General features: G+C 39.1%; 2 protein-coding genes across 3 annotated transcripts in view; one reads left to right on the forward strand and one right to left on the reverse strand.

Moving 5' to 3' along the window:
* BOLL (boule homolog, RNA binding protein) overlaps nt 1–9191 on the reverse strand; it is a 38574-nt gene extending 29383 nt beyond the window's left edge. Inside the window, exons 1-4 of the mRNA XM_082467404.1 lie at nt 8998–9191; nt 5157–5300; nt 2532–2623; nt 415–469 (exon numbers count right to left, since the gene is read on the reverse strand). Coding sequence (XP_082323530.1) covers nt 415–469; nt 2532–2623; nt 5157–5300; nt 8998–9018 — 312 coding nt within the window. The 5' untranslated portion in view covers nt 9019–9191. The remainder of the gene's footprint in view (nt 1–414; nt 470–2531; nt 2624–5156; nt 5301–8997) is intronic.
* A 611-nt stretch (nt 9192–9802) lies between these two features.
* The window catches only part of PLCL1 (phospholipase C like 1 (inactive)), a 399684-nt gene continuing 383945 nt past the window's right edge, over nt 9803–25541 (forward strand). For both annotated transcript variants that reach the window (XM_082466978.1, XM_082466979.1), the window contains exon 1: nt 9803–9995. The gene's annotated coding sequence lies outside the window, so the exon portion shown is untranslated. The remainder of the gene's footprint in view (nt 9996–25541) is intronic.

Raw genomic sequence — 25541 nt, forward strand, 5'->3', positions numbered from 1 at the left:
TATAAAGTTTTTCAGAGGAGGGAAATAATCTCAGATAACCTCACTCTAGGAATCTACATTTGTAGTGTTTTTTAGGAATTCAAAGTGCTATTAACACTTCAGGAAAGATACATCCTTAAATTCTTAGTTTAAGCAAATAAAGTGAAAAATTGTAACTTCACAACCATACTTACATAATTATTTGGAATTTGTTTTTCTGCAGATAAAGTTTCTCTTTAATCTTTTTTTTTTAATTCATTTTTTTGGAGACCAATGTCAATCTTAAGATGCAAAGAAGATAAAATTTTTTTTTTTTTTTTTTTTAGCAATCAGTCATTGTACTGGAACCCTACTATTATTAAATTAATACCTTAAAGAATTAGTTTCAAAGAAAGAAGTTCTAAAAATTAAGTTAAATACACCAAAATATCTTACCTCTTGTAAAATTTTTTGTGCATCTTCTTGTGTTTCAAAAGTGACAAAGCCATACCTAAATAAATGCATTAATTATTATCTCAGAACATTACATTGGAATTATATTAAGATTAAAATTTTTTTTTTTTTTTTTTAAAGAATGGGCCATTGCAGGGTACTTCCCTGGCAGTCCAGCGGTTAAGACTCTGCACTCCCAGTGCAGGGGGCATGGGTTCGATCCCTGGTCGGGGAACATCCCACATGCCTCAAGGCGCAGCCAAAAAAAGAAAAAAAACAAAAAAGAAAGAATGGGCCATGGTAGGAGTGAACATTTTTCCTTGGTGCACCAGTATGCAAAACTTAGGAGAATCATTCACAGCTTAACACTTTCACCTCCTCTTAAAGGGAGGGGCCTAAAAGAAAAAAAAAAACCCCAGGGGATCTTGAAACAGTTTCAGACCTGAGCTGTAAGTAAGGCAGGAAAGCATGAGAGATTTGTATTCTGGTTTCCAAATTGGGATGCAATAAATTTCAGTCCAGAGCAGTAATCTCCTTTTAAAATGATAGAAGTTTGGTTTAAATAGAAATCAAAGTAGAAAAAAACCTTTAAAAATTTAAAAGTTTCAACATAATAAAATTTTTTATGTTGGTAAATGAGTATACAAACATATTATTTACTATTATCAGCATATATAAACTGATAATGCAACTATTAGTATATTTCCCAAATAAAATCAATTAAAAATACGTAAAACCCAGACTTTATATCTGCTTTTTCATATATACTTGTTACCTTCAGAGTATAAATCATATGATCAAGACACAAATACACAATGTATGCCATGTCCAAAAAGCCAAAATAGGTAGAAAAAAAGGAATGAAAGAAATAAAAAGTATATCCCCCCAAAATGTAATCTCTATTTGGATAACTTAAGGAAACTCTTCTGAGTAGTGCTAAACTACTATTTTCCTCAATTCATAATTATTATTATGTAATTATGTATTGTGTAATTAGTAAACATTTACTGTTTTCTTCAATTCATAATTACTGTATTATATATGAATTTTCTTTTTCAACAAAGGAATTTTTTTTTTCTATTTGCCCAAACATTAAACAATGGCTAAAAAAATATTTTTACGCTAGTATTAGTTTTTTTTTTTGGTAGAACACATATACCACCCAGTGGAAAAAAGCACAAAATACAGTCTACATTTCTATGTGTGTTTTTCAATGATTAAAAAATGTATATTACAAATTCTATTAAGCCAAATAAAAGAGGTACAATCTCACTTCATCCTAATATTGATTGTCAGTCTCAGGAAATATCTCATTTGTTTAAAAATAACCTTTGCAGGATCTCATCTCTTCCAGTGTCCACCTGTCATAGTTACATGTAGTTTCCCACTAATATAATTTTCCTTCCACCTTATTGGTCCTTTTATGCCTCTAAGTATGTATATATTGCCTTTTTTTCAAGAAAACAAACATAATCCTTCATCGATTTCTTTAACTTTGCAGTCAAACTTCTTAAGCGAGTACCCTATGCAAACTACCTTTTTCTTCTCTGGTATTTAGCTTTTGAATATACCAATCCACTGAAACAGCTCTAAGGGCACTAGACAGTTCTAGACAAATCCTACTGCTTTTTTCCCTTAATTTTCATTCTCCTTGATTTGGCAATTAAAAATCATTCTCATTAAGAGTTATATTTCTCAGATTAGTCCCCTAATTAGGTCTTTGAGGCACAACCTATGGACATTCTTTTGTGTCAGCCTTTTCCAAGTAAAGTTCTCTCTAGTCTAAAGCAGGTATACAACTCCAAAAATATCAGATTCCGTTAGCTTCTGGTTCCTTGGCTACTGGACAACAGCTACTCGACATTAAGTGCTTATTACCTAACAATGAATGGTCCCTCAGCCTTTGTAAGAATAAATTTCCAACAAGTTAAGGAATATTATAGTGTCACCATTCTTCCAAAATACACAAACACACACACTGAAATCAAAAGGTAGGAGGAAAGAAGAAGGCATGAAACTCTCTTTTAAAAAATGGAACCAAAGTAAGTTAGTATACAAAACCTAGTAATCCAATAAAAATACAATTGTCAATTCTATGTACTATCTATAGTGATACTAACCCTTTGGACACTCCAGCTCTGTCATTTACAATCTTCACTTCTTTTACAGACCCATACTGGGAAAAAAATTTTCTTAAATCATTTTCATGTGTCTAATGGTATAAAAAGAAAACACACAAAAACCATTTTAATTGATAAAAGATGAAACAACTCCTATGCTTGGTTTGGAGACACAAAAGGTAACATAAATAACAATATGGATATAAGAATGCCTCTCATCATAAAAACAGTGCATGAAACCACTAGGTTATTAAATCAATATGAAAACTTTGCTTTATGCAGAGTTGTTAATACTATGTTGTTAAAATATTATACCACAATAAAATATTTTAAGCTGAATTTTTAAAAAACTACAAAGAAGGCTCACTATTTAAAGGAATTCTTGTTCTCTAGTTAGCTAGTTTTTAATAAAATTGTACTAGGCATGGCTATAACTATACTAAGGGCATACTACTATTGGTTCTTGTGGTTCAGAGAGGCCCACAGTCATAGCAGTGGAACTAGGTTATGCTGGCCTATACCAGTCACTCTATTTTAATCAGCAGAGTCCCCAGGAAAAGTAAGGTCTTAGGAAGGAAATATATTTCCAAAAGTACCTGAACTCAATTTGTGATAACAACAGAGGGGCTACAAGATTTAAAGTTTTTAGATGCTCTATCTGTACTCAATATACATGTCAGCTAAATACAGACATTATGATGATATGCAAAAAAAATTGAGTCATAATTAGATTATCATGTACAAGATGTCTACAAAGATGGTTTGGCATATCTGGTTTTAATTGAAATAGTCTCATAATAGACCCTTATCACCTTTCTCTAGAGTATTCACACTAAATTCATTGCAATTTCATTTTCTGGTTCAGCTATAAGTGTTTGCCCCCAAGAGGAACTTTAAATATCCATAGAAAAAATTTTTCTTTATATATCTAGGAAAAGACATGCCTAACACCAGAGCAATATTTCTTGAGTTCCACTGCTACCTCACTACTTACTGGTTTTTAGTTGGTAACCTAAAGCCTGCTAAACTGGATGATGACAAATACTGAGTTAATCTGAGAATAACTGACTGCCTCATTTCAATAAACACAAAATGGAATCAACGTCAGAATAAGGTTTCTGTTAGAGACTTGAAAACAAATTAATTCAAACTATTCTCTGATAGAAAAATCACTAGCTCAGTTTTGCAGCTCCATTTCTTTGCTGAAAAGTAAGGAGATTAAAAGTCAAGATGATTAAATATTAAAAGGGATGGGCTGTAGGGTTCTAAAAAGAAGAATTTTAAAAAGTTTGAGACTGCTTGCTACTATGGTAAACTATTTCCTTGCTGGAAATTACCTGTGGTTTTGCGAAAGGTATAAGTATGAGGGAGAGAACCCTAGCAGTTATGTTAAAGCTATGACTGTACTGTAATAATGGCCCCCAAAGTTCATATTGTAGCTGATTGGCTTCAATAAAAACCTACACTAACCTAGCCATATAAATTATTACATTTATTGATTATTTATTTAAAAATATACTAAGCTAATATAATATAAATTCTGAACAAGAATATTCAACTTGAATATTTATGGTCAGCTATTAATATTTTCTATAGAAACAGAAAATTTTTTAAAAATAAGCATTTCATAAGAAATTATTTTCCTTATTTTTAGTGAACCAATCACATACTTGCTTAAGACTCACAGTTTTGACAAATACATTAAGTGTAACATTTATCTTGAGCAGGAAAAAAGTAATTCCATACAAATTGTGAGAGATTGATCATTGGAAAATAGCGAGTATTAAATGTCAAATATCATATCCTAATTGCACAAGTTTTTTTTTTTTTATTAAGACAACTCTCCCTGAAATTTCCAGTATGTAATATGGAAGCTTGGAAATCCTTCGATATATCCACTTGGAAGTAAGAGTGCTCCTAAATTATCTATGCTTGCCTTTCCTGTAGGGGTTTAACTACCACCTCCCACATGGGGGTGCTGCAAAACATCTCACAAAACTATGCCTCTCTGAAAGAGTGAAATGGCTGATCACATTATTTAAACATATTACTGTTAAAATGCTTTATTCTAAGACACAGGCCTTTTTTAGTGATCAAATTCTAAATTAGGTGATAGAAAGCAACCTGCAAAAGACAGAAGTTTAGGAAGTTACTCAGGAGCCTAAGATGAAAGTTGGGATAAAGAAACAGGATTTCATAAAAATGCTGTGTTTTTGTTTTCTTTTTCCTTAATTGAGTCTTCTTTTGAAAATTATAATCACTCATTATTTGGGCTATTAGAGTAAAAAAGTATAATTAGTGTGATATGGTGAAATAAAGCATGTGGAGATATGAGTCAGAAAAATAGAATTCTAGTTTTCACTTTGTCACTAAGTAGCTAGGAGCCTATAGATACGTCAGTGAGCCTCAATTTCCTTGTATGTGAAATTGTACAATTACATATACTCTATTTAACCTACATTGTTGTTGAAAAGATTCTTTATATTAAGACAATTTGAAACCTACTAATCATTATGCAAATAGCAAATATATTATTATTTTTAAAGTTGCAGGAAGAAACAATTTCTGAGAAATAAAACACTTCTAATACAAAGAATACACTACGTTGCATGCATAATTAGGTACCTTAAAGTCGATTCCTCCTACAAAGATGCGATTAGGGATCACTGTTCCATATCTTGGGGCACTTGTTGGGTTATTCAAAGGCACAGGTGACACAGGATTAGGGGATGGAGATAATGAATCTGTTTGCGTCTGATTTGATGTTTGCTGTAAAATAAAATTCTTTTAAACTCTTAGTACTGGGTATAAGTTTTGATGCAGGATGAAAGCATATATCCTTCAAAAAGATAAGTCATTGACACAATGTAGTATTTCAGACTTTAATTTTATGCTAATAGTATGAAGATTATAATTAGAGCTAATAACTTTTGGGGGCAACAAAAATATAAGAAATGTAGAATTCATTCCTCTACAGAGACGATCTTAAATCTTAAATATATTATTTAAACATACATATGTTAGTTATTATTAACTGTACTATTTAAATATTATAAGCATTAAGGAAGAATATTAAACTCAAAAAGAAGTTTGAAAAAGAGAAGAGTAACCCTGGACAGCTAGGAGCTGGCCTGGCACAACCTACTAGGCCCTGGTGTTGTTAGGAGTTGGCCGGGAACTCACAGCTAGGCTGTGGTGTTCTCTTGTTAACAGAACACCAACATTGGGCAAGGCTCCTCTGTGACTGTGATGGATGAAGATAAAAACAAGACCACTCCATAATCATATCTGTACATTGACAAAAACAAAAGCATTGCCCAAACCACAAGAATGACCAAACGTCCTTCTATCCTGCCTGATAAGACCGCTCCTTCTTTATCAATCACAGCTTTAGCTTCAATCTATTTTTCTTGCCTCCTAGGTAAGAATTAACAGACCCAGTCATAGAATTACTCCCACTTCCTGACAACACGTATTTCAGAGTAAAGCCTTCTTCATTAAACCCTCTCTAAAAAGTGCTTAATATAAGCTTAAATCCTATAATAAGTTCTTCTAACACCTTCCTGCTGAGAGGCCGCATGGTGTATGTTCTTCCTTGTTGTTAATTCAGAAGATCCAACTTTAATAAACTGCAGGTGTATTTGTGGTGGTCTCTGGCTAAAGGGCATTGACAAGTAAACAGACTCTGACACAAGTTCACAGTTTTTCAACTCTAAAGTCAAATTTTTAAAATGCACTTGGCAACTGGAAAAGTGGACCGATTTTGTAAAAAAAAAAAAAAAAAAAAATTGTATACCTATAACTCACAGGCATAAATTTTCATACTAAAATTTTTTATACTAATTTTTTCTTTATGCTAAAGAATTGAGCTCATATTCATATGTTCACAATTCTAAGTCAGGGGACCTAATTTAGATTTTAATAAATATATATTAACATATACGCCTTTGCACAATGGCAAGATAGTAGACTCTTAAGGTACATCTGAAAAAAAAAACAAGGCTTGAGAATAGAATTTTAAAGAGAAACCAATTTAAGAACTTGCTAATTATTCTCCTTCTGGGAACACGAAACAGACTTTTGAGACCCTAAATGAGTGCTTCAAAAAGCTTGGAGTTAATGATTTAAATTCTCTGAGAAACAAATTCATGAAAATGAATTTCCAACTTAGATAATGGAGCTGTCCTTTTTCACATTTGCTCTCCTTTCACTTCATTGGCCAATAAAACCATAATCCCTAAATTAATGTCTGCAAGATGTACAGAGAAATGACTAGGCCAGTAGTGACTATGGGGCTATAGGCTGGACCTTATGGGCTCTATTCTCCATCTAGTCTTAAGGGGGAAAAACACTCCCTAGTAAGGGAGTTCATAAAAACATCTCTTAAACCACAGAGTCATCATATTTAATAATAGCTATGTTGTAGTTGCCAATTAAAAAAACTGGGAATCCTAACAGCATCCTCCCTGGGGATTTGGACGTTATTTGTAACTTCAGTCACTTTACTTGTAAGACATAGTGCCCAGACTGGATGATTCTGGGATGCTTAGTTTTACTTTTCAACTGTGGACTTGTATTGCTAGAGATAACAGAACAGCTCTGGTAGATACAATCTTTTCTCTCTGCCGGGTTACAGAATGTAGTCATTACCTATTTGCAAAGTTAAAAAAAAAAATCAATCGTCATGAAATTCTCTTCTTAAAAACAAAATGAATTCAATGGATGAACTCTTTTGTTCCAAATTTGTTTAAATAAAAGTCAACTCCATTAGTTTTCATTAAGAGAGGAATGACGTGAATGGAAGAGAACAGAGTGCTTTATTTCCAATCTTGAGAAATCAGTTAAATGATAGCAAGGAAGGAAAAACACGAACTTTTTACATACCACTCACTTCATTCTTCATTTTCTAAGACTCCTATTGTGGGTGCCAACTGTTTTATTTTTCTCCTTACCACTTACCAACATGTAATACCATGTAATTTATTTATTATGTTTGTTGTCTGTCTCTTTCCACTATAATGTAACGTTCAAAAAAGAGGAGGGTTTTGCCTGTTTTGTTCACCGCAGCATCTAAAGTAGGGACCATATATAGCATGTGTTCAATAAATATTTGTTGAACGAATGAATAAATGAGTCATTTCTTCCTGCTCACGATATGCCAACCCTTAGGTTGTGGGTGGGCTGAAGACTACAACATGAATAATAGCCTAGAAAATATTTTAATCTTGGTAGTAACAAGGCTCAGGTAGAGGCGATCTTTAAGTTCCTCAGAGAAGGTTAGCGATTCACTGAGTTAAGAAAGCCTCAAATTCTGCTGGCAATAATTTTTCAAATGTATGAAGAGCACTTAGACTGGTGCTGTTTTGGGGTTAGCAGTAAGGGTCCTTAGTAAAACTTCTAGTACTAGTTTATTTAAAATTTTCCCCAAAGTAATGTGCCCCCACTGCCTCCTCCCCTCTAAAATTAACCTCGAAATCTATCATCTACTTCGCCAACAAAGACAACAAGAAAAGGGCGGGCTAACCGTCGCAGTTACGGCCTCCGTGCTCCTTCCCCTCCGAAGCCAGCAAGCTGAGGCGCTGGGGGAAATGGCTGAGGCGACAACTTCCTTGGGTTCTCTCGGGTCATCGTGAACTTGATCACTGCCTCGAGGATCCACTCCCTCCCCACCAAAGTGCGGGAGGGAAAAGAAGGCTAGCCAGCGAGAAATTTTGCCCTGCAAACCCGCCAGCAGCAGTGGCGGGAACCCTCAACGGCACCGACTCCGACGCCGGCCTAGTGTGCAGTCTGCCAGGCGAGCCTCGCGTGGCGCTCGCTGATTGGCTGCCGGCGGGCGCCGGGCGGGGCGCGGCGGCACGTTGCCGCAGGTCCTCGGGCCTAATCGGTCTCCCGCCCCTCTCCCGCCCGGCCCTGGCTGGCTTGGGCTCGCACCTGGTGCTAGAGGTTCCGGTCCGACCTGGGCACAGGTCCCCGCTACCCAGCCCCGCCCCAGCCCCCGGCCAGGTCTCTTGGGCCTTCTGGTCCCCGCTGACCAGTCGAGGAGAGGAGGCTTCAGCCGCCGGGGCAACGCCTCAGGGGGGCGGCTAGGCGGAGTCCGGTGGGAGTGAGCGTCAAAGACGCAGTGAGTCTAATTTCGGCGGGAAAGCTGTTTCTCTAGCGTGGACCCGGCCTGGTGCACAGGGCCCAGCCACCCACCGCCTCCTGGTCGCTGCCGAAGTCTCCCATCCCGTCTACACCCCGTCCAGGCCCGGTGGCCGCACCTTCCCGACCCTACGACACAACCCGACGGGGCCTGCAGGCGGGCCGCTCTTCGCGGCAGTCGATGGGGCTCCCTGACCACGTTACTTCCCGACAAAATCGCAGGCTCTAGACTCGCCCTTCCAGCCCCTCACAGACGGAGTCCACATTGCTCCTTCTCCCCACTACCCCGGGGCCCAGGACCCTGGGCCTTGACCGCCGTACTCACCGCCCCGGACTCGGTCTCCATCTTCCTCTCTGTTCTTCAAAAGCCAGGGAGAAAGGAACAGAAACCTAAAGTTTGAAAGCACCGTCACACCCAGGAAGCAATACCACGTTTCCCGACGGAGACTCTCTCCCCCTGGCGGCGACGGCGTTGGTGGCAGCTGCAGGGCCGCAGACTCGGACCCGGGGCCTGAACCTGCCACCCGGGGGGCGGGAGGTGGGGAGGGGCTGACGGCGTCGCCTAGGTCGGGGGACGGCGGTGCGGGCGGGCGCCGCAAGCCGGGGAGGGGCGCGGGCGTGCGGGTTTCGGCGGTGGCCCGTGGTCGCCGAGCTGGGCCGTCTCAGGGGCAGAGCGTACAGCAGGTCGGGGCGGGCGTGGGGTGTGCGGAGCGAGGGCTCCCTTCTGGAGCCACTCGCGCCTGTTCTCGGACGGCTGGGGAGGAGAGAGCGAACGGTTATGCAGAGTTCCATGCACCGCACGCCTTTCACGCCTTTCCTTCTCCTGCCCTTTGGAGAAAAGTTGGCCTCTGGGACTCGTGGGTTTCGAGAGGTGGAGGTGACCTCAGGCTTTACTAAGGTGCAAGAAGCCTGTTGAGGGGCGACTTCGGAAGGCTGGTGCGGGGTGAGGAGGCCAGTTTGCAGAGTCAAAGTCTGACCCCCGGGGGCCTGACGCGCCAAACTCGGGGGCTCCGGAGAAGCCGCGGACGCCGCGCCGCACCTGTTGTCGCCGTCACTCATCCCAGCCGAGCGGGCGGGGCGGCGCGGGAGGCTTGTCCGGGGCCCGCCGCGCCGCGCCGCGCCGCGCCGTCCGGGCTCCGGCGCCCGCCCCAGGCCCGCGCCCGCTGAGCACCGCCCGGCCGCCGCACAGCCTGGGGAGCCGGCCCGCGACAGAGCCATCCGCGCGCCCGAGGGGTGAAGACTGTGCCACTTGGCTGGAGTGGCTCTAGCCGCCTTGGGATCTCCTTTGGAAGAAGACTGCTTCGTAAAATATATTGCCAGAAGGTAGCTGCGATTTAGGTACATATCTCGCCGATATCACATATTTTAGGTATATAAAATATATAACCAAGTTCTATATAATTACAACTAGTTTAACTTCTGTAATAATGATGATGATTATGACTGCCATTTATCAAGGCCTTACTTTGGTGCCAGGCACAGTGCTTTACAATCAGTATCATTTAATCATTTCATTTTTACAGCAACCCTTCAAATGGACACTCCTGTTATCTTCATATTACAGGTGAGCAAATGGAGATTTGGAGGTTAAGTAATTTGGTCAAGGTCTAAAGCTATAGATGTAACCCTGGTGTCTCTCTGACAGCAGGTCATCATCTTAACCATTTTGACATGTATTTTTAAAGAATTAACAGCAACGACTGTTAAAGTTACATCAGTAATAACTTTCGTACTCTATTATAAAAGTTTGGTTTTTTTTTTTTACTTTCAAGATAAATAGTTAAAAGTTATTATGTATTTAATTTTTAATCTGTTCAAACATTAGCTCTTCATATTATTTACCACAAATAAAACGGGAAACGTAATTATTTTCACTGAATACAGTTCAGCTAAAGCATCCTAAAAGTCATTATACATTTGTGCATACAATTTAAGCTCAATTTCTCAGGTTTTAGTTTCTTTGGAAACAGAGACTACAAACCTATTAAAACTAAAACTCATATTCCAGAGCAGAATAATTTTGCTGTTCAATACCATTAGAACCGATTTTCTTTGGGCATTTTTTTCCAGTAGTAATGATGGGTTTAAGTAGATATTACTGACATCTCTTTTGTCCAAGTCTTTTTTGACTAAAAACACTTATTTTTGAACACTGTATTCATCATACTAGGTGTTCAGTCTGTGACACACAAGTTAATCAACACAATTTAGGGAACACTGACTGTATTTCAAGACCTGTGTTGGGTGCTAGGGGGCTATACTGTATTTGCAATATGGTAATTCTCTGTTCTGCTTCTAAGTCTTTTAATCCTTAAAGCAAAACGTTCTTTTATTTTAAAACTTGCATAAAACATGTAAAATTATACAATTCAACTTAGTACACATTTATAGAGTTCCTATTATGTTCAGTACATAATACTATATGCATTGAGAGATAAGAAGATGAACAAGATCAAACCTCTGTCCTTGACGTGTTTTTAATCTAGAAAGAGAGAAAAGACTAATTACTCAAAATAATTACATCTAAATTGCTTAAAATAAATAGGATACATACAAAATAGGGTAAGTGGTACGTGAACTATGATCAAAGGTGTGTGGGAGTACAGAGAACAGCATTGTGGAGCACAGTGTCCAGGGCTGGGTAAGGACACCATCAAAGCTGAAATGCTGGTGTGAGTGGGAAGGTGAGAAAAGAAATTGACCCCCCTCTGTCATGTACCCAGCACTGGGCAAAGCACATTCTTTTTTTTTTTTTAAATTTTTTAATTTAATTTAATTTTATTTTATACAGCAGGCTCTTATTAGTCATCAGTTTTATACACATCAGTGTATACATGTCAATCCCAGTTTCCAATTCATCACCCCCCCCACCCCCGCTGCTTTCCCCCCTTGGTGTCCATACGTTTGTTCTCTACATCTGTGTCTCAATTTCTGCCCTGTAAACCAGTTCATCTGTACCATTTTTCTAGGTTCCACATATATGCGTTAATATACGATATTTGTTTTTCTCTTTCTGACTTACTTCACTCTGTAGGACAGTCTCTAGATCCATCCACGTCTCAACAAATTACCCAAATTCGTTCCTTTTTATGGCTGAGTAATATTCCATTGTATATATGTACCACATCTTCTTTATCCATTCGTCTGTCAATGGGCATTTAGGTTGCTTCCATGACCTGGCTATTGAAAATAGTGCTGCAAGGAACATTGGGGTGCATGTGTCTTTCTGAATTATGGTTTTCTCTGGGTATATACCCAGTAGTGGGATTGCTGGGTCATATGGTAATTCTAGTTTTAGTTTTTTAAAGAACCTCCATACTGTTCTTCATAGTGGCTGTATCAATTTACATTCCCACCAACAGTGCAAGAGGGTACCCTTTTCTCCACACCCTCTCTAGCATTTGTTGTTTGTAGATTTTCTGATGGCACCCATTCTAAATGGTGTGAGGTGGTACCTCATTGTAGTTTTGATTTCGATTTCTCTAATAATTAGTGATGTTGAGCATCTTTTCATGTGCTTCTTGGCCATCTGTATGTCTTCTTTGGAGAAATGTCTATTTAGGTCTTTGGCCCATTTTTGGATTGGGTTGTTTGTATTTTTAATATTGAGCTGCATGAGCTGTTTATATAATTTGGAGATTAATCCTTTGTCCGTTGATTTGTTTGCAAATATTTTCTCCCATTCTGAGTGTTGTCTTTTCGTCTTGCTTATGGTTTCCTTTGCTGTGCAAAAGCTTTGAAGTTTCATTAGGTCCCATTTGTTTATTTTTGTTTTTATTTCCATTACTCTAGGAGGTGGATCAAAAAAGATCTTGCTGTGATTTATGTCAAAGAGTGTTCTTCCTATGTTTTCCTCCAAGAGTTTTATAGTGTCCGGTCTTACATTTAGGTCTCTAATCCATTTTGAGTTTATTTTTATGTATGGTGTTAGGGAGTGTTCTAATTTCATTCTTTTACCAGTAGCTGTCCAATTTTCCCAGCATCACTTATTGAAGAGACTGTCTTTTCTCCATTGTATGTCCTTGCCTCCTTTGTCATAGATTAGTTGGCCATAGGTGCGTGGGTTTATCTCTGGGCTTTCTATCTTATTCCATTGATCTATGTTTCTGTTTTTGTGCCAGTACCATACTGTCTTGATTACTGTACTGTACTTTGTACAAAGCTATTGTAGCTTTGTACTATAGTCTGAAGTCCAGGAGCCTGATTTCTCCAGCTCCGTTTTTCTTTCTCAAGATTGCTTTGGCTATTCGGGGTCTTTTGTGTTTCCATACAAATTGTGAAATTTTTTGTTCTAGTTCTGTGAAAAATGCCATTGGTAGTTTGATAGGGATTGCATTGAATTTGTAGATTGCTTTGGGTAGTATAGTCATTTTCACAATGCTGATTCTTCCAATGCAAGAACATGGTATAGCTCTTTATCTGTCTGTATCATCTTTAATTTCTTTCATCAGTGTCTTACAGTTTTCTGCATACAGGTCTTTTGTCTCCTTAGGTAGGTTTATTCCGAGGTATTTAATTCTTTATGTTGCAGTGGTAAATGGGAGTGTTTCCTTAATTTCTCTTTCAGATTTTTCATCATTAGTGTATAGGAATGCAAGAGATTTCTGTGCATTAATTTTGTATCCTGCTGCTTTACCAAATTCATTGATTAGCTCTAGTACTTTTCTGGTAGCATCTTTAGGATTCTCTATGTATAGTATCATGTCATCTGCAAACAGTGACAGCTTTACTTCTTCTTTTCCGATTTGGATTTTTTTATTTCTTTTTTTCTCTGATTACTGTGGCTAAAACTTCCAAAACAATGTTGAATAATAGTGGTGAGAGTGGGCAACCTTGTCTTGTTCCTGATCTTAGTGGAAATGGTGTCAGTTTTTCACCATTGAGGACAATGTTGGCTGTGGGTTTGTCATATATGATCTTTACTATGTTGAGATAAGTTCCCTCTTTGCCTACTTTCTGGAGGGTTTTTATCATAAATGGGTGTTGAATTTTGTTGAAAGCATTTTCTGCATCTATTGAGATGATTATATGGTTTTTCTTCAGTTTGTCAATATGGTGTATCACATTGATTGATTTGCATATATTGAAGAATCCTTGAATTCCTGGGATAAACCCCACTTGATCATGGTGTATGATCCTTTTAATGTGCTGTTGGATTCTGTTTGCTAGTATTTTGTTGAGGATTTTTGCATCTATGTTCATCAGTGATATTGGTCTGTAGTTTTCTTTCTTTGTGACATCTTTATCTGCTTGTGGTATCAGGGTGATGGTGGCCTCGTAGAATGAGTTTGGGAGTGTTCCTCCCTCTGCTATATTTTGGAAGAGTTTGAGGAGGATAGGTGTTAGCTCTTCTCTAAATGTTTGATAGAATTCACCTGTGAAGCCATCTGGTCCTGGACTTTTGTTTGTTGGAAGATTTTATATCACAGTCTCAATTTCAGTGCTTGTGATTGGTCTGTTTATATTTTCTATTTCTTCCTGTTTCAATCTCGGAAGGTTGTGCCTTTCTAAGAATTTGTCCATTTCTTCTAGGTTGTCCATTTTATTGGCATATAGTTGCTTGTAGTAATCTCTCATGATCCTTTGTATTTCTGCAGTGTTAGTTGTTACTTCTCCTTTTTCATTTCTAATTCTATTGATTTGAGTCTTCTCCCTTTTTTTCTTGAGTCTGGCTAATGGTTTATCAATTTTGTTTATCTTCTCAAAGAACCAGCTTTTAGTTTTATTGATCTTTGCTACTGTTTCCTTCATTTCTTTTTCATTGATTTCTGATGTGATCTTTATGATTTCTTTCCTCCTGCTAACTTTGGGGTTTTTTTGTTCTTCTTTCTCTAATTGCTTTAGGTGTAAGGTTAGGTTGTTTATTTGACATGTTTCTTGTTAAAGTTAGGATTGTATTGCTATAAACTTCCCTCTTAGAACTGCTTTTGCTGTATCCCATAGGTTTGGGGTCATCGTGTTTTCATTGTCATTTGTTTCTAGGGTTCTTTTTTGATTTCCTCTTCGATTTCTTAAGTGATCTCTTGGTTATTCTGTAGTGTATTGTTTAGCATCCATGTGCTTGTATTTTTAACAGATTTTTTTCCTGTAATTGATATCTAGTCTCATAGCGTTGTGGTCAGAAGAGATACTTGATACAATTTCAATTTTCTTAATTTTACCAAGGCTTGATTTGTGACCCAAGATATGATCTATCCTGGAGAATGTTCCATGAGCACTTGAGAAGAAAGTGTATTCTGTTATTTTTGGATGGAATGTTCTATAAATATCAATTAGGTCCGTCTTGTTTAATGTATCATTTAAAGCTTGTGTTTCCTTATTTATTTTCATTTTGGATGACCTTTCCATTGGTGAAAGTGGGGTGTTAAAGTCCCCTACTATGATTGTGTTACTGTTGATTTCCCCTTTTATGGCTGTTAGTATTTGCCTTATGTATTGAGGTGCTCCTATGTTGGATGCATAAATAGTTACAATTGTTATATCTTCTTCTTGGATTGATCCCTTGATCATTGTGTGGTGTCCTTCTTTGTCTCTTGTAATAGTCTTTGTTTTGAAGTCTATATTGTCTGATATGAGAATTGCTACTCCAGCTTTCTTCTGATTTCCATTTGCATGGAATATCTTTTTCCATCCCCTCACTTTCAGTCTGTAAGTGTCCCTATGTTCGAAGTGGGTCTCTTGTAGACAGCATATATATGGGTCTTGTGTTTATATTCATTCATCCAGTCTATGTCTTTTGGTTGGAGCATTTAATCCATTTACATTTAAGGTAATTATCGATATGTATGTTCCTATTACCATTTACTTAATTGTTTGGGGTTACTTATTGTAGGTATTTTCCTTCTCTTGTGTTTCCTACCTGGAGAAGGTCCTTTAGCATTTGTTGTACAGCTGGTTTGGTGGTGCTGAGTTCTCTTGGCTGTTGCTTGTCTGTAAAGGTTTTAATTTCTCCATCGAATCTGAATGAGATCCTTGCTGGGTAGAGTAATCTTTGTTGTAGGTTTTTCCCTTTCGTCACTTTAAATATGTCCTGCCACTCCCTCTGGCTTGCAGAGTTTCTGCTGAAAGATCAGCTGTTAACCTTTTGGGGAATCCCTTGTATGTTACTGGTTGTTTTTCCCTTGCTGCTTTTAATATTTTTTATTTGTATTAATTTTTGAGAGTGTGATTAATATGTATCTTGTCATGTTTCCCCTTGGATTTATCCTGTTTTGGACTCTCTGTGCTTCCTGGACTTGATTAACTATTTCCTTTCCCATATTAGGGAAATTTTCAACTATAATCTGTTCAAATACTTTCTCAGTCCCTTTCTTTTTCTCTTCTTCTTCTGGGACCCATATAATTCGAATGTTGGTACATTTAATGTTGTCCCACAGGTCTCTGAGACTGTTCTCAATTCTTTTCATTCTTTTTTCTTTATTCTGCTCTGCAGTAGTTATTTCCACTATTTTATCTTCCAAGTCACTTATCCGTTCTTCTGCCTCGGTTATTCTGCTATTGATTCCTTATAGAGAATTTATAATTTCATTTATTGTCTTGTTCATCATTGTTTGTTTGCTCTTTAGTTCTTCTAGGTCCTTGTTAAACATTTCTTGTATTTTCTCCATTCTATTTTCAAGATTTTGGGTCATCTTTACTATCATTACTCTGAATTCTTTTTCAGGTAGACTGCCTATTTCCTCTTCATTTGTGTGGTCTGGTGGGTTTTTACCTTGCTCCTTCATCTGGTGTGTGTTTCTGGGTCTTCTCATTTTGCTTAACTTACTGTGTTTGGGGTCTCCTTTTTGCAGGCTGCAGGTTCGTAGTTCCCATTGTTTTTGGTGTCTGCCCCCAGTGGCTAAGGTTGGTTCAGTGGGTTTTGTAAGCTTCCTGTTGGTGGGGACTAGTGCCTGTGTTCTGGTGGATGAGGCTGGATCTTGTCTTTCTGGTGGGCAGGTCTGCATCCGGTGGTGTGTTTTGGGGTGTCTGTGACCTTATTATGATTTTAGGCAGCCTTTCTGCTAGTGGGTGCGGTTGTGTTCCTGTTTTGCTAGTTGTTTGGCATAGGGTGTCCAGCACTGTAGCTTGCTGGTCGTTGAGTGGAGCTGGGTCTTAGCATTGAGATGGAGATCTCTGGGAGAGCTTTTGCTGTTTGATATTACGTGGAGCTGGGAGGTCTCTGGTGGACGAATGTCCTGAACTTGGCTCTCCCGCCTTAGAGGCAGAGGCATGACACCCAGCGGGAACACCAACATCCTGTCATCCACACGGCTCAGAATAAAAGGGAGAAAGAAGGAAAGAAAAAGAGAGAGAGAGAAAGAAAGAGAGAAAGAATAAATTTATTAAAATTAAAAATAATTATTAAAAATAAAAAAATTGAAATGTAATTTAAAAAAAGAGAAAGAGAGAAAGGAGAAACCAAACCAAAAAACAAATCTACCAATGATAAGAAGTGCTAAAAACTATACTAAAAAAAAAAAAAAAAAAAAAAAAGGCAGACAGAACCCTAGGACAAATGGTAAAAGCAAAGCTATACAGACAATTACACACAGAAGCATATACAGACACACTCACAAAAAGAGAAAAAGGAAGAAAATATATATATCGTTTCTTCCAAAGTCCACCGCTTCAATTTGGGATGATACGTTGTTTATTCAGGTATTCCACAGATGCAGGGTACATCAAACTGATTGTGGAGATTTAATCCACTGCTCCTGAGGCTACTGGGAGAGATTTCTCTGTCTCTTCTTTGTTCCCACAGCTCCTGGGGTTTAAGCTTTGGATTTGGCCCTGTCTCTGCATGTAGGTCGCCTGAGGGCATCTGTTCTTCGCTCACACAGGACGGGGTTAAAGGAGCAGCTGAATCGGGGGCTCTGGCTCACTCAGGCCGGGGGGAGGGAGGGGTACAGAATGTGGGGCGAGCCTGTGGAGGCAGAGGCCGGCGTGACGTTGCACCAGCCTGAGGCACGCCGTGTGTTCTCCCGGGGAAGTTGTCCCTGGATCACAGGACCCTGGCAGTGGTGGGTTGCACAGGCTCCCGGGAGGGGAGGTGTGGATAGTGACCTGTGCTTGCACACAGGATTCTTGGTGGCTGCAGCAGCCTGAGGCGTGCCATGTGTTCTCCCGGCGAAGTTGTCCCTGGATCACGGGACCCTGGCAGTGGCGGGCTGCACAAGCTCCCGGGAGGGGAGGTGTGGATAGTGACCTGTGCTTGGACACAGGATTCTTGGTGGCGGCAGCAGCAGCCTTAGCGTCTCCTGCCCGTCTCTGGGGTCCGTGCTGATAGCCGCGGCTCGCGCCTGTCTCTGGAGCTCGTTTAGGCGGCGCTCTGAATCCCCTCTCTTCATGCACCCCGAAACAAAGAGGCAAGAAAAAGTCTCTTGCCTCTTCGGCAGCTCCAGACTTTTCCCCGGACTCCCTCCCGGCTAGCTGTGGCACACTAGCCCCCTTCAGGCTGTGTTCACGCAGCCAACCCCAGTCCTCTCCCTAGGATCCGATCGAAGCCCGAGCCTCAGCTCCCAGCCCCCGCCCGCCCCGGCGGGTGAGCAGACAAGCCTCTCGGGCTGGTGAGTGCTGGTCGGTACTGATCCTCTGTGTGGGAATCTCTCCGCTTTGCCCTCCGTACCCCTGTGGCTGCCCTCTCCTCCGTGGCTCCGAAGCTTCCCCCCTCCGCCACCCACAGTCTCCGCCCGCGAAGGGGCTTCCTAGTGTGTGGAAACCTTTCCTCCTTCACAGCGCCCTCCCACTGGTGCAGGTCCTGTCCCTATTCTTTTGCCTCTGTTTTTTTCTTTTTTTTTTTTTGCCCTACCCAGGTACATGGGGAGTTTCTTGCCTTTTGAGAGGTCTGAGGTCTTCTGCCAGCGTTCAGTAGGTGTTCTGAGTTGTTCCACATGTAGATGTATTTCTGATGTATTTGTGGGGAGGAAGGTGATCTCCACGTCTTATTCTTCCGCCATCTTGAAGGTCTCCTCCTCCATTATTTTATTCTTTTTTTAAATGGCTGAGTAATATTCCATTTATATATATAAATGGAATATATATATAGTCCATTTATATATATATCAGAGTGTTTCCATGTTTTGGCTATTGTAAATATTGCTGCTGTGTACATTGGGGTGCGTGTATCTTTTTGAATTAGAGCTTTTTGTCTTTTCCAGATATATGCCCAAGAGTGGGATTGCTGGATCATATGGCAACTCTATTTTTAGTTTTTTGAGAAACCTCTATACTGTTTTCCATAGTGGCTGCACCAATTTACATTCCCATCAACAGTGTAGGAGAGTTCCTTTTTCTCCGCACCCTTTCTCCAGCATTTATTACTTGTAGACTTTAATGATGGCCATTCTGACCAGTGTCAGGTGATACCTCAATGTAGTTTTGATTTGCATTTCTCTGTTTGCCACATGAATGTCTTCTTTGGAAAAATGTCTAGGTATTTTGCCCATTTTTTGATTTTTGTTTGTTTCGTTATTGAGTTGTATGAGTTGTTTGTATATTTTGGAAATTAAGCCCCTGTCAGTTGCATCATTTGCAAATATTTTCTCCCATTCTGTAGGCTGTTTTTTCATTTTGTTTATGGCTTCCTTTGCTCTGCAAAGGCTTATAAGTTTGATTAGTTCCCGTTTGTTTATTTTTGCTTTTATTTCTATTGCCTTGGGAGGCTGATCTAAGAAAACATTGCTACTATTTATGTAAGAGAATGTTTTGCCTATGTTCTCTTCTAGGAGTTTTATGGTGTCACGTCTTAAGTCTTTAAGCCATTTTGAGCTTATTTTTGTGTATGTTGTTTGGGAGTGTCTTAACTACATTGATTTACATGAGGCTGTCCAGTTTTCCCAACACCACTTGCTGAAGAGACTGTCTTTTCTCCATTGCATATTCTTGTGCTCTTTGTCAAAGATTAATTGACTGTAGTTGTGTGGGTTTACTTCTGGGCTTTCTATTCTGTTCTGTTTATATGTCTGTTTTTGTGCCAATACCTCGCTGTTTTGATTACTGTAGTTCTGTAGTATTGTCTGAAGTCTGGGAGGCTTATGCCTCCAACTTTGTTCTTTTTCCTTAGGTTTGCTTTGTCAATTTTGGGTCTTTTGTGGTTCCATATAAATTTTAAGATTATTCTAGTTCTGTGAAAAATGTTATGGGTAATTTGATAGGGATTACATTAAATCTGTAGATTGCTTTGGGTAGTGTGGCCATTTTAACTGTATTAATTCTTCTAATCCAAGGGCATCAGATTTCTTTCCATTTTCTTGAATCACCTTTGATTTCCTTTATCAGTGTTTTATAGTTCTCAGCGTATGTCTTTACCCTCCTTGGTTAGGTTTATTCCTAGGTATTTTATTTCTCTTTGATGCGATTTAAAATGGGAATATCCCATTTTCTTATATTTTGTGCTAGTGTCCCAGTGTCCCTCATCATTTTCCTTCACACAGTCTGTTAAGAGATTTACCCAAGCTTGCCCTCTTTCTTGTTTGCCTTCCCTTACTGGCAGTTCTCCTGTTCCTGCCTCTTAAGTTTGCTAGCTTCAGATTCTAATGCCTAATATCTATTTTCAGCAGTCCTCTTCTTGATAACCCTTTGGATGCTTCTTTAGCTTATAGACCTAGATAACCGTTTGCTTACCTCCTGTGGACCAGCCTTTAAGGCAGGTCATATGGCAATGATTAAGACCTGGTTCTCGCTCTTCCGTAGCCTGTGGTCTAGTGGGAAAAGGAGCTAAGTAAATAGAAAGTTTATACACTCAGTGTGCTAAGTGGAAGCATAGAAGAGTTGCCAGGTGCAGAGATACTCCAGACCAGGGAGTGATTTAACTTGGTAGATAAAACAACATGAAAAGACATGTTTAACAGATGCCTCTGCTTCCATTTTATTTATTTCTTGTTCTAAGGTCTATTAGCCTATTGTTGTATTTTGGAGGATTATTAGGTGCTTTCTTTTTCTCTGTGCTGGTTGGATATTTGAAATAGGAGAGGTGAGGGACAGGATTGAAAAACAATCTGCCTTAAGGAAGCAAACAGGTAAGATTTCCTTTTCTTCTACAGGGAACACAGTACTTCCATGTAGAGAGAATGTTATAGAGATAGTTTAGAGCAATTTCTAGAGCAATTTCTGATATATTGGAAAATTCCTTATAAAAATTAATGGGTTTATTTGATTATGCTGTTTACTTTGAGCAACTACTTAGACACAGGAATATACAATGTAGAACCTGTTGTGCAGCATAAGGTAGGCGCTCATAAATATTTATAGAATAAGAGATTAAATTAATAGACAACCCTCACTGCACCCTTCACCTATCTGTTTTACTCTTCCTTCTGGACTGAGAGTGAAGAACAATCAGTCATTACCAGAGAACCTTTTTCTTTTCTTTTCTTTTTTTAAATATCTTTATTGGAGTATAATTGCTTTACAATGTTGTGTTAGTTTCTGTTGTACAACAAAGTGAATCAGCTATATGTATACATATATCCCCATATCCCCTCCCTCTTGAGCCTCCCTTCTATCCTCCCTATCCCACCCCTCTAAGTGGTCCCAAAGCATCGAGCTGATCTCCCTGTGCTATGCAGCAGCTTCCCACTAGCCATCCATTTTACATTTGGTAGTGTATATATGTCCATGCCACTCTCTCACTTCATCCTAGCTTCCCCTTCCCCCCCCGTGTCCTCAAGTCTGTAGAGAACTTTTTTCTTGATTCATTCACACAAGTATGGTTTGATAATTATACACATGTTTTCAGTTGCTTTTTAGGGAAAGACCTGATGTTTGGAACATCTCACCTGTATAATCCTTTGAACATTCTCAGATATTTCCTTAAGAGCAAATAATACTACTGTACTGTATTTTGTACTGTGTACAAAAATAAGACCCACAGCAAGACTTCAGGGCAAGAATGATTACCCAGAACATATTATTCCCTTCTAGACTCAGTCCTACAGTGTTTGCCTCACCTCCTGACCACTAAGTTTGCTGGTTTTTATTCTCTTCCCATTCTTATCTCATTCTTGGATTTGAACTGTAAGGGAGGAAAAAGTTTTCCTTGACCTTCTTAAGGTCCTTGGCTGGGTCTGAAAATTAAACTGACAAAGACAGATTAACAGGAGAAAAGCATACACATTTTATTGAATTTTCACGTGTACATGGGAGCCTTCACAAGAGAATGAAGACCTGGAGAAGTGACCAGAACAGGAAGCTTTTATACCTTTTACACAAAGAAACAATAAATTTGTAAGGAATTGACAAGACGAAAGGGTTTGGGCTAGAGATAGTAAATGGTGAAGAAGTAACTAGTAAGATAAGGGTTAGTTTAAAAAGATTTGTTTGCAGAGTCTTCTAGGCTGATAGAATTTGTTTTCTTTCTTTAGGAAGAAAAAGGGGGGCTTTTTCTGCATTTACTGCTTCTTAATTGCTTTCAAATTAAAATAATAGTATGTCAAAGAGACATATTTTGGGGTGACATATTCTGGTTTCCTTTAAATGCATGCGATATTTTCACAGCTACAATCATGACACCTCTTAATGCATTTTTCTTACACCCTTAGGCATCTTGGCAATACGTCATGTCATGTCCCTAGTGTTCTTCTCTCCTTGACATTTCAAACATCTGTGTATAAACATTTATTGAATTGAATTGTCACTGGTCTGCTCTCCTCCAGCAACTACATTGTTTGAGTAGCATGCAATTGTTGCCTTGGTGCACACTGATCTTTTGTACCTAAGGCAGGCCACCATGTACTGTTGTGTAGATTATTCAGTGCGTAAGGGTGTCTGGCCAAAGGAGTGAGTAGGCGGAAATCCAGTCCTTGCTGCTCCACTCACATCACCTTGTAGCCACAGGGCCCCATCCATTCAATGGGAGAGCTTTTTTCTAATTCATTAAAAAGGTGCTGAATGGGTGAGTTGCAGCCTTGCCTAAATATAGCTTCTGCACATTATAAGATGGTATCAGGAAACACTGGTTTATGTTCATCATGTTTTACTATCACATTCTCAGAAATAAGTAACGGCTTGACATTTGGAAAATTTTTCATCTGGGTGAGTGTTTCAAGTTGAGTTCCTCAGGAAACAGACTCTGAGATTTGCAAACAGGAGTTTTTTGCAGACCTGTGCTTGGGAACAGCATCTGAGAAGAGTGAGGGAAACAGAACTGGGCAGAAGAAGTTGAATTGTGATGTTGCAATAGAGTCCTCAGCAATCCTAGGATGACTTTCAAAGTTGTCCCTAGTGACCAGGATTCCCCCTCACCCCCCTACTCTACAGTCTATAGTCGCTGAATTCAGCCTTCTCTCAGGGAGTAGACCTGACTTTGGACATGATGGCTCTCTTCAGCTTATGGCAACTTCTGGAAAGGGGCTCAGCTGAGAACAACCCACACTCCCAACATCTGGTGGAACAAGGGTTCAGTACTGAAGTGGATTTGGGCACACCACAGCATATACTAAAGTAACTTCATAACTATTGAGTGACTTTTTCTCCACAATGGGATTAAACAGGTTACCACTGCTTGCTTTTGGTTGAAGGAACACATGATAGAAACAATAATTCCAGGAAAAATTCCAACTTTTTTCTTAGAGAGGGCACCTCAGAGACTGCAGTGAATACAAGTAGCATAGATCCAGTAACCTAAGATTGTCTGAAAATCCAGGTTGCACATAGTATTTAAGGACTGTAGGCTTGAAAATATCTTTCCATGAGTTTGTCCTCTGTTGGTTCCATGCTCAAGAAAATATCCATATTGGTTATCACTGGGGAAACATAATTAAAAAACAAAAACTTCTTGCACCCAGAAAACCTCTCCACAAAAGTGATAGAGACAGAAAACAGTTTCATTATTGAATAAGCGTGAGACCTGTGGTACCCATGACAGGCACTCCACCCTTAAGAGACTGCAAAGACAGATAAGAATCTTACCCCCACCCCCTTATATAGCCAAGCAGATACAACCCATTACATCACACATAGTCCAACCCAAATTTACCTGGTAATTGGGGTGACCATCTTATTGGCTTTATCCAGAGGAAAAACAAACTTCTCATATCTTTGTAACAGGAAGTAATTTTGCAAATTAGAGCCAGGCAACCACCTAAGTTAGACTCTTACCTTCTTACTGAAACTGAGAGATAAGGGAGCTATAACTCTTGAAATTTGAATTTCCAAAAGTTGCACTAAAAAAAGATGGTTCTTGAGGAAACATTTCTGAGTTGTGAGACTGGCAAGAGGCTTATTTAGCCACTATACAGATTTACATACATTTGAAAAGCACAGAGATAGAAAGTCTGAAAGAAAAAGGAGAAGGGGAGAAGTCTCTTCCCTTATTTTCAGTAGGGAGAATTAAGCCTCTTATTTTTAATTTGTATTTGCCCTTTCACAATAGATGTGTTTAAGGCTGGGTCTCCTTGAAGCACTGAAAATTTTTAGAGGCAACCAAAATTCAAAGCCATCGTTTAAGCATCTGGAGTAGCTTCATTGACTATCATCTGATGATAAGCTTGGGAGATGTCAAGTTTTGAGGGGGTAGTGTTATAATATAGTGATCCAGTGGTGGTGGTGGTGAGGCTTTGGATTCTGACTCTGCTGTGTGCCCTGGAGAGAGTTATATAACCTCTGTTTTCCATCGCCCAAATAAGGATGATAGCATTTACTACTTCAGGCTATAGATTAATTGAGATAATGCACATAAAAGTCTTAGCACAAAACCTACATTCAGTAGGAGCTCAGTGATTGATTGACTGTTGATGTTTTGTTGTTCTGCTGAGCTCTATTTCCCCACAGTAGTAAAAATATGAGTAACTTAAGGACTTTATTTTTTCTTTTTTTTTTAAATTTAATTTTATTTTTTATATAGTAGGTTCTTATTAGTTATCATTTTATACATATTAGTGTCTACATGTCAATCCCAATCTCCCAATTCATCCCGGCACCCCCCCCCCACCCTTGCTTTCCCCCCTTGGTGTCCATACATTTGTTCTCTACATCTGTGTCTCAATTTCTGCCTTGCAAACCGTTTCATCTGTACCATTTTTCTAGATTCCACATATATGCGTTAATATACGATATTTGTTTTTCTCATTCGGACTTACTTCACTCTGTATTACAGTCTCTAGGTCCATCCAGTTCTCTACAAATGACCCAATTTTGTTCCTTTTTATGGCTGAGTAATATTCCATTGTATATATGTACCACATCTTCTTTATCCATTCATCTGTCGATGGGCATTTAGGTTGCTTCCATGACCTGGCTATTGTAAATAGTGCTGAAATGAACCTTGGGGTGCATGTGTCTTTTTGAATTATGGTTTTCTCCAGGTATATGCCCAGTAGTGGGATTGCTGGGTCATATGGTAATTCTATTTTTAGTTTTTTAAGGAACCTTCATACTGTTCTCCATAGTGGCTGTATCAATTTACATTCCCACCAGCAGTGCAAGAGGGTACCCTTTTCTCCACACCCTTTCCAACGTTTGTTGTTTGTAGATTTTCTGATGATGCCCATTCTAACTGGTGTGAGGTGATACCTCATTGTAGTTTTGATTTCGATTTCTCTAGTAATTAGTGATGTTGAGCAGCTTTTCATGTGCCTCTTGGCCATTTGTATGTATTCTTTGGAGAAATGTCTATTTAGGTCTTCTGCCCATTTTTGGATTGGGTTTTTTTAAAATATTGAGCTGCATGAGCTGTTTATATATTTTGGAGATTAATCCTTTGTCTGTTGCTTCATTTGCAAATATTTTCTCCCATTCTGAGGGTTGTCTTTTCATCTTGTTTGTAGTTTCCTTTGCTGTGCAAAAGCTTTTAAGTTTCATTAGGTCTCATTTGTTTATTTTTGTTTTTATTTCCATTACTCTAGGAGGTGGGTCAAAAAAGATCTTGCTGTGATTTATGTCAAAGAGTGTTCT

Source organism: Balaenoptera physalus, assembly GCF_965194825.1.
Source record: "Balaenoptera physalus genome assembly, chromosome: 6".
Classification (NCBI taxonomy): Eukaryota; Metazoa; Chordata; class Mammalia; order Artiodactyla; family Balaenopteridae; genus Balaenoptera; species Balaenoptera physalus.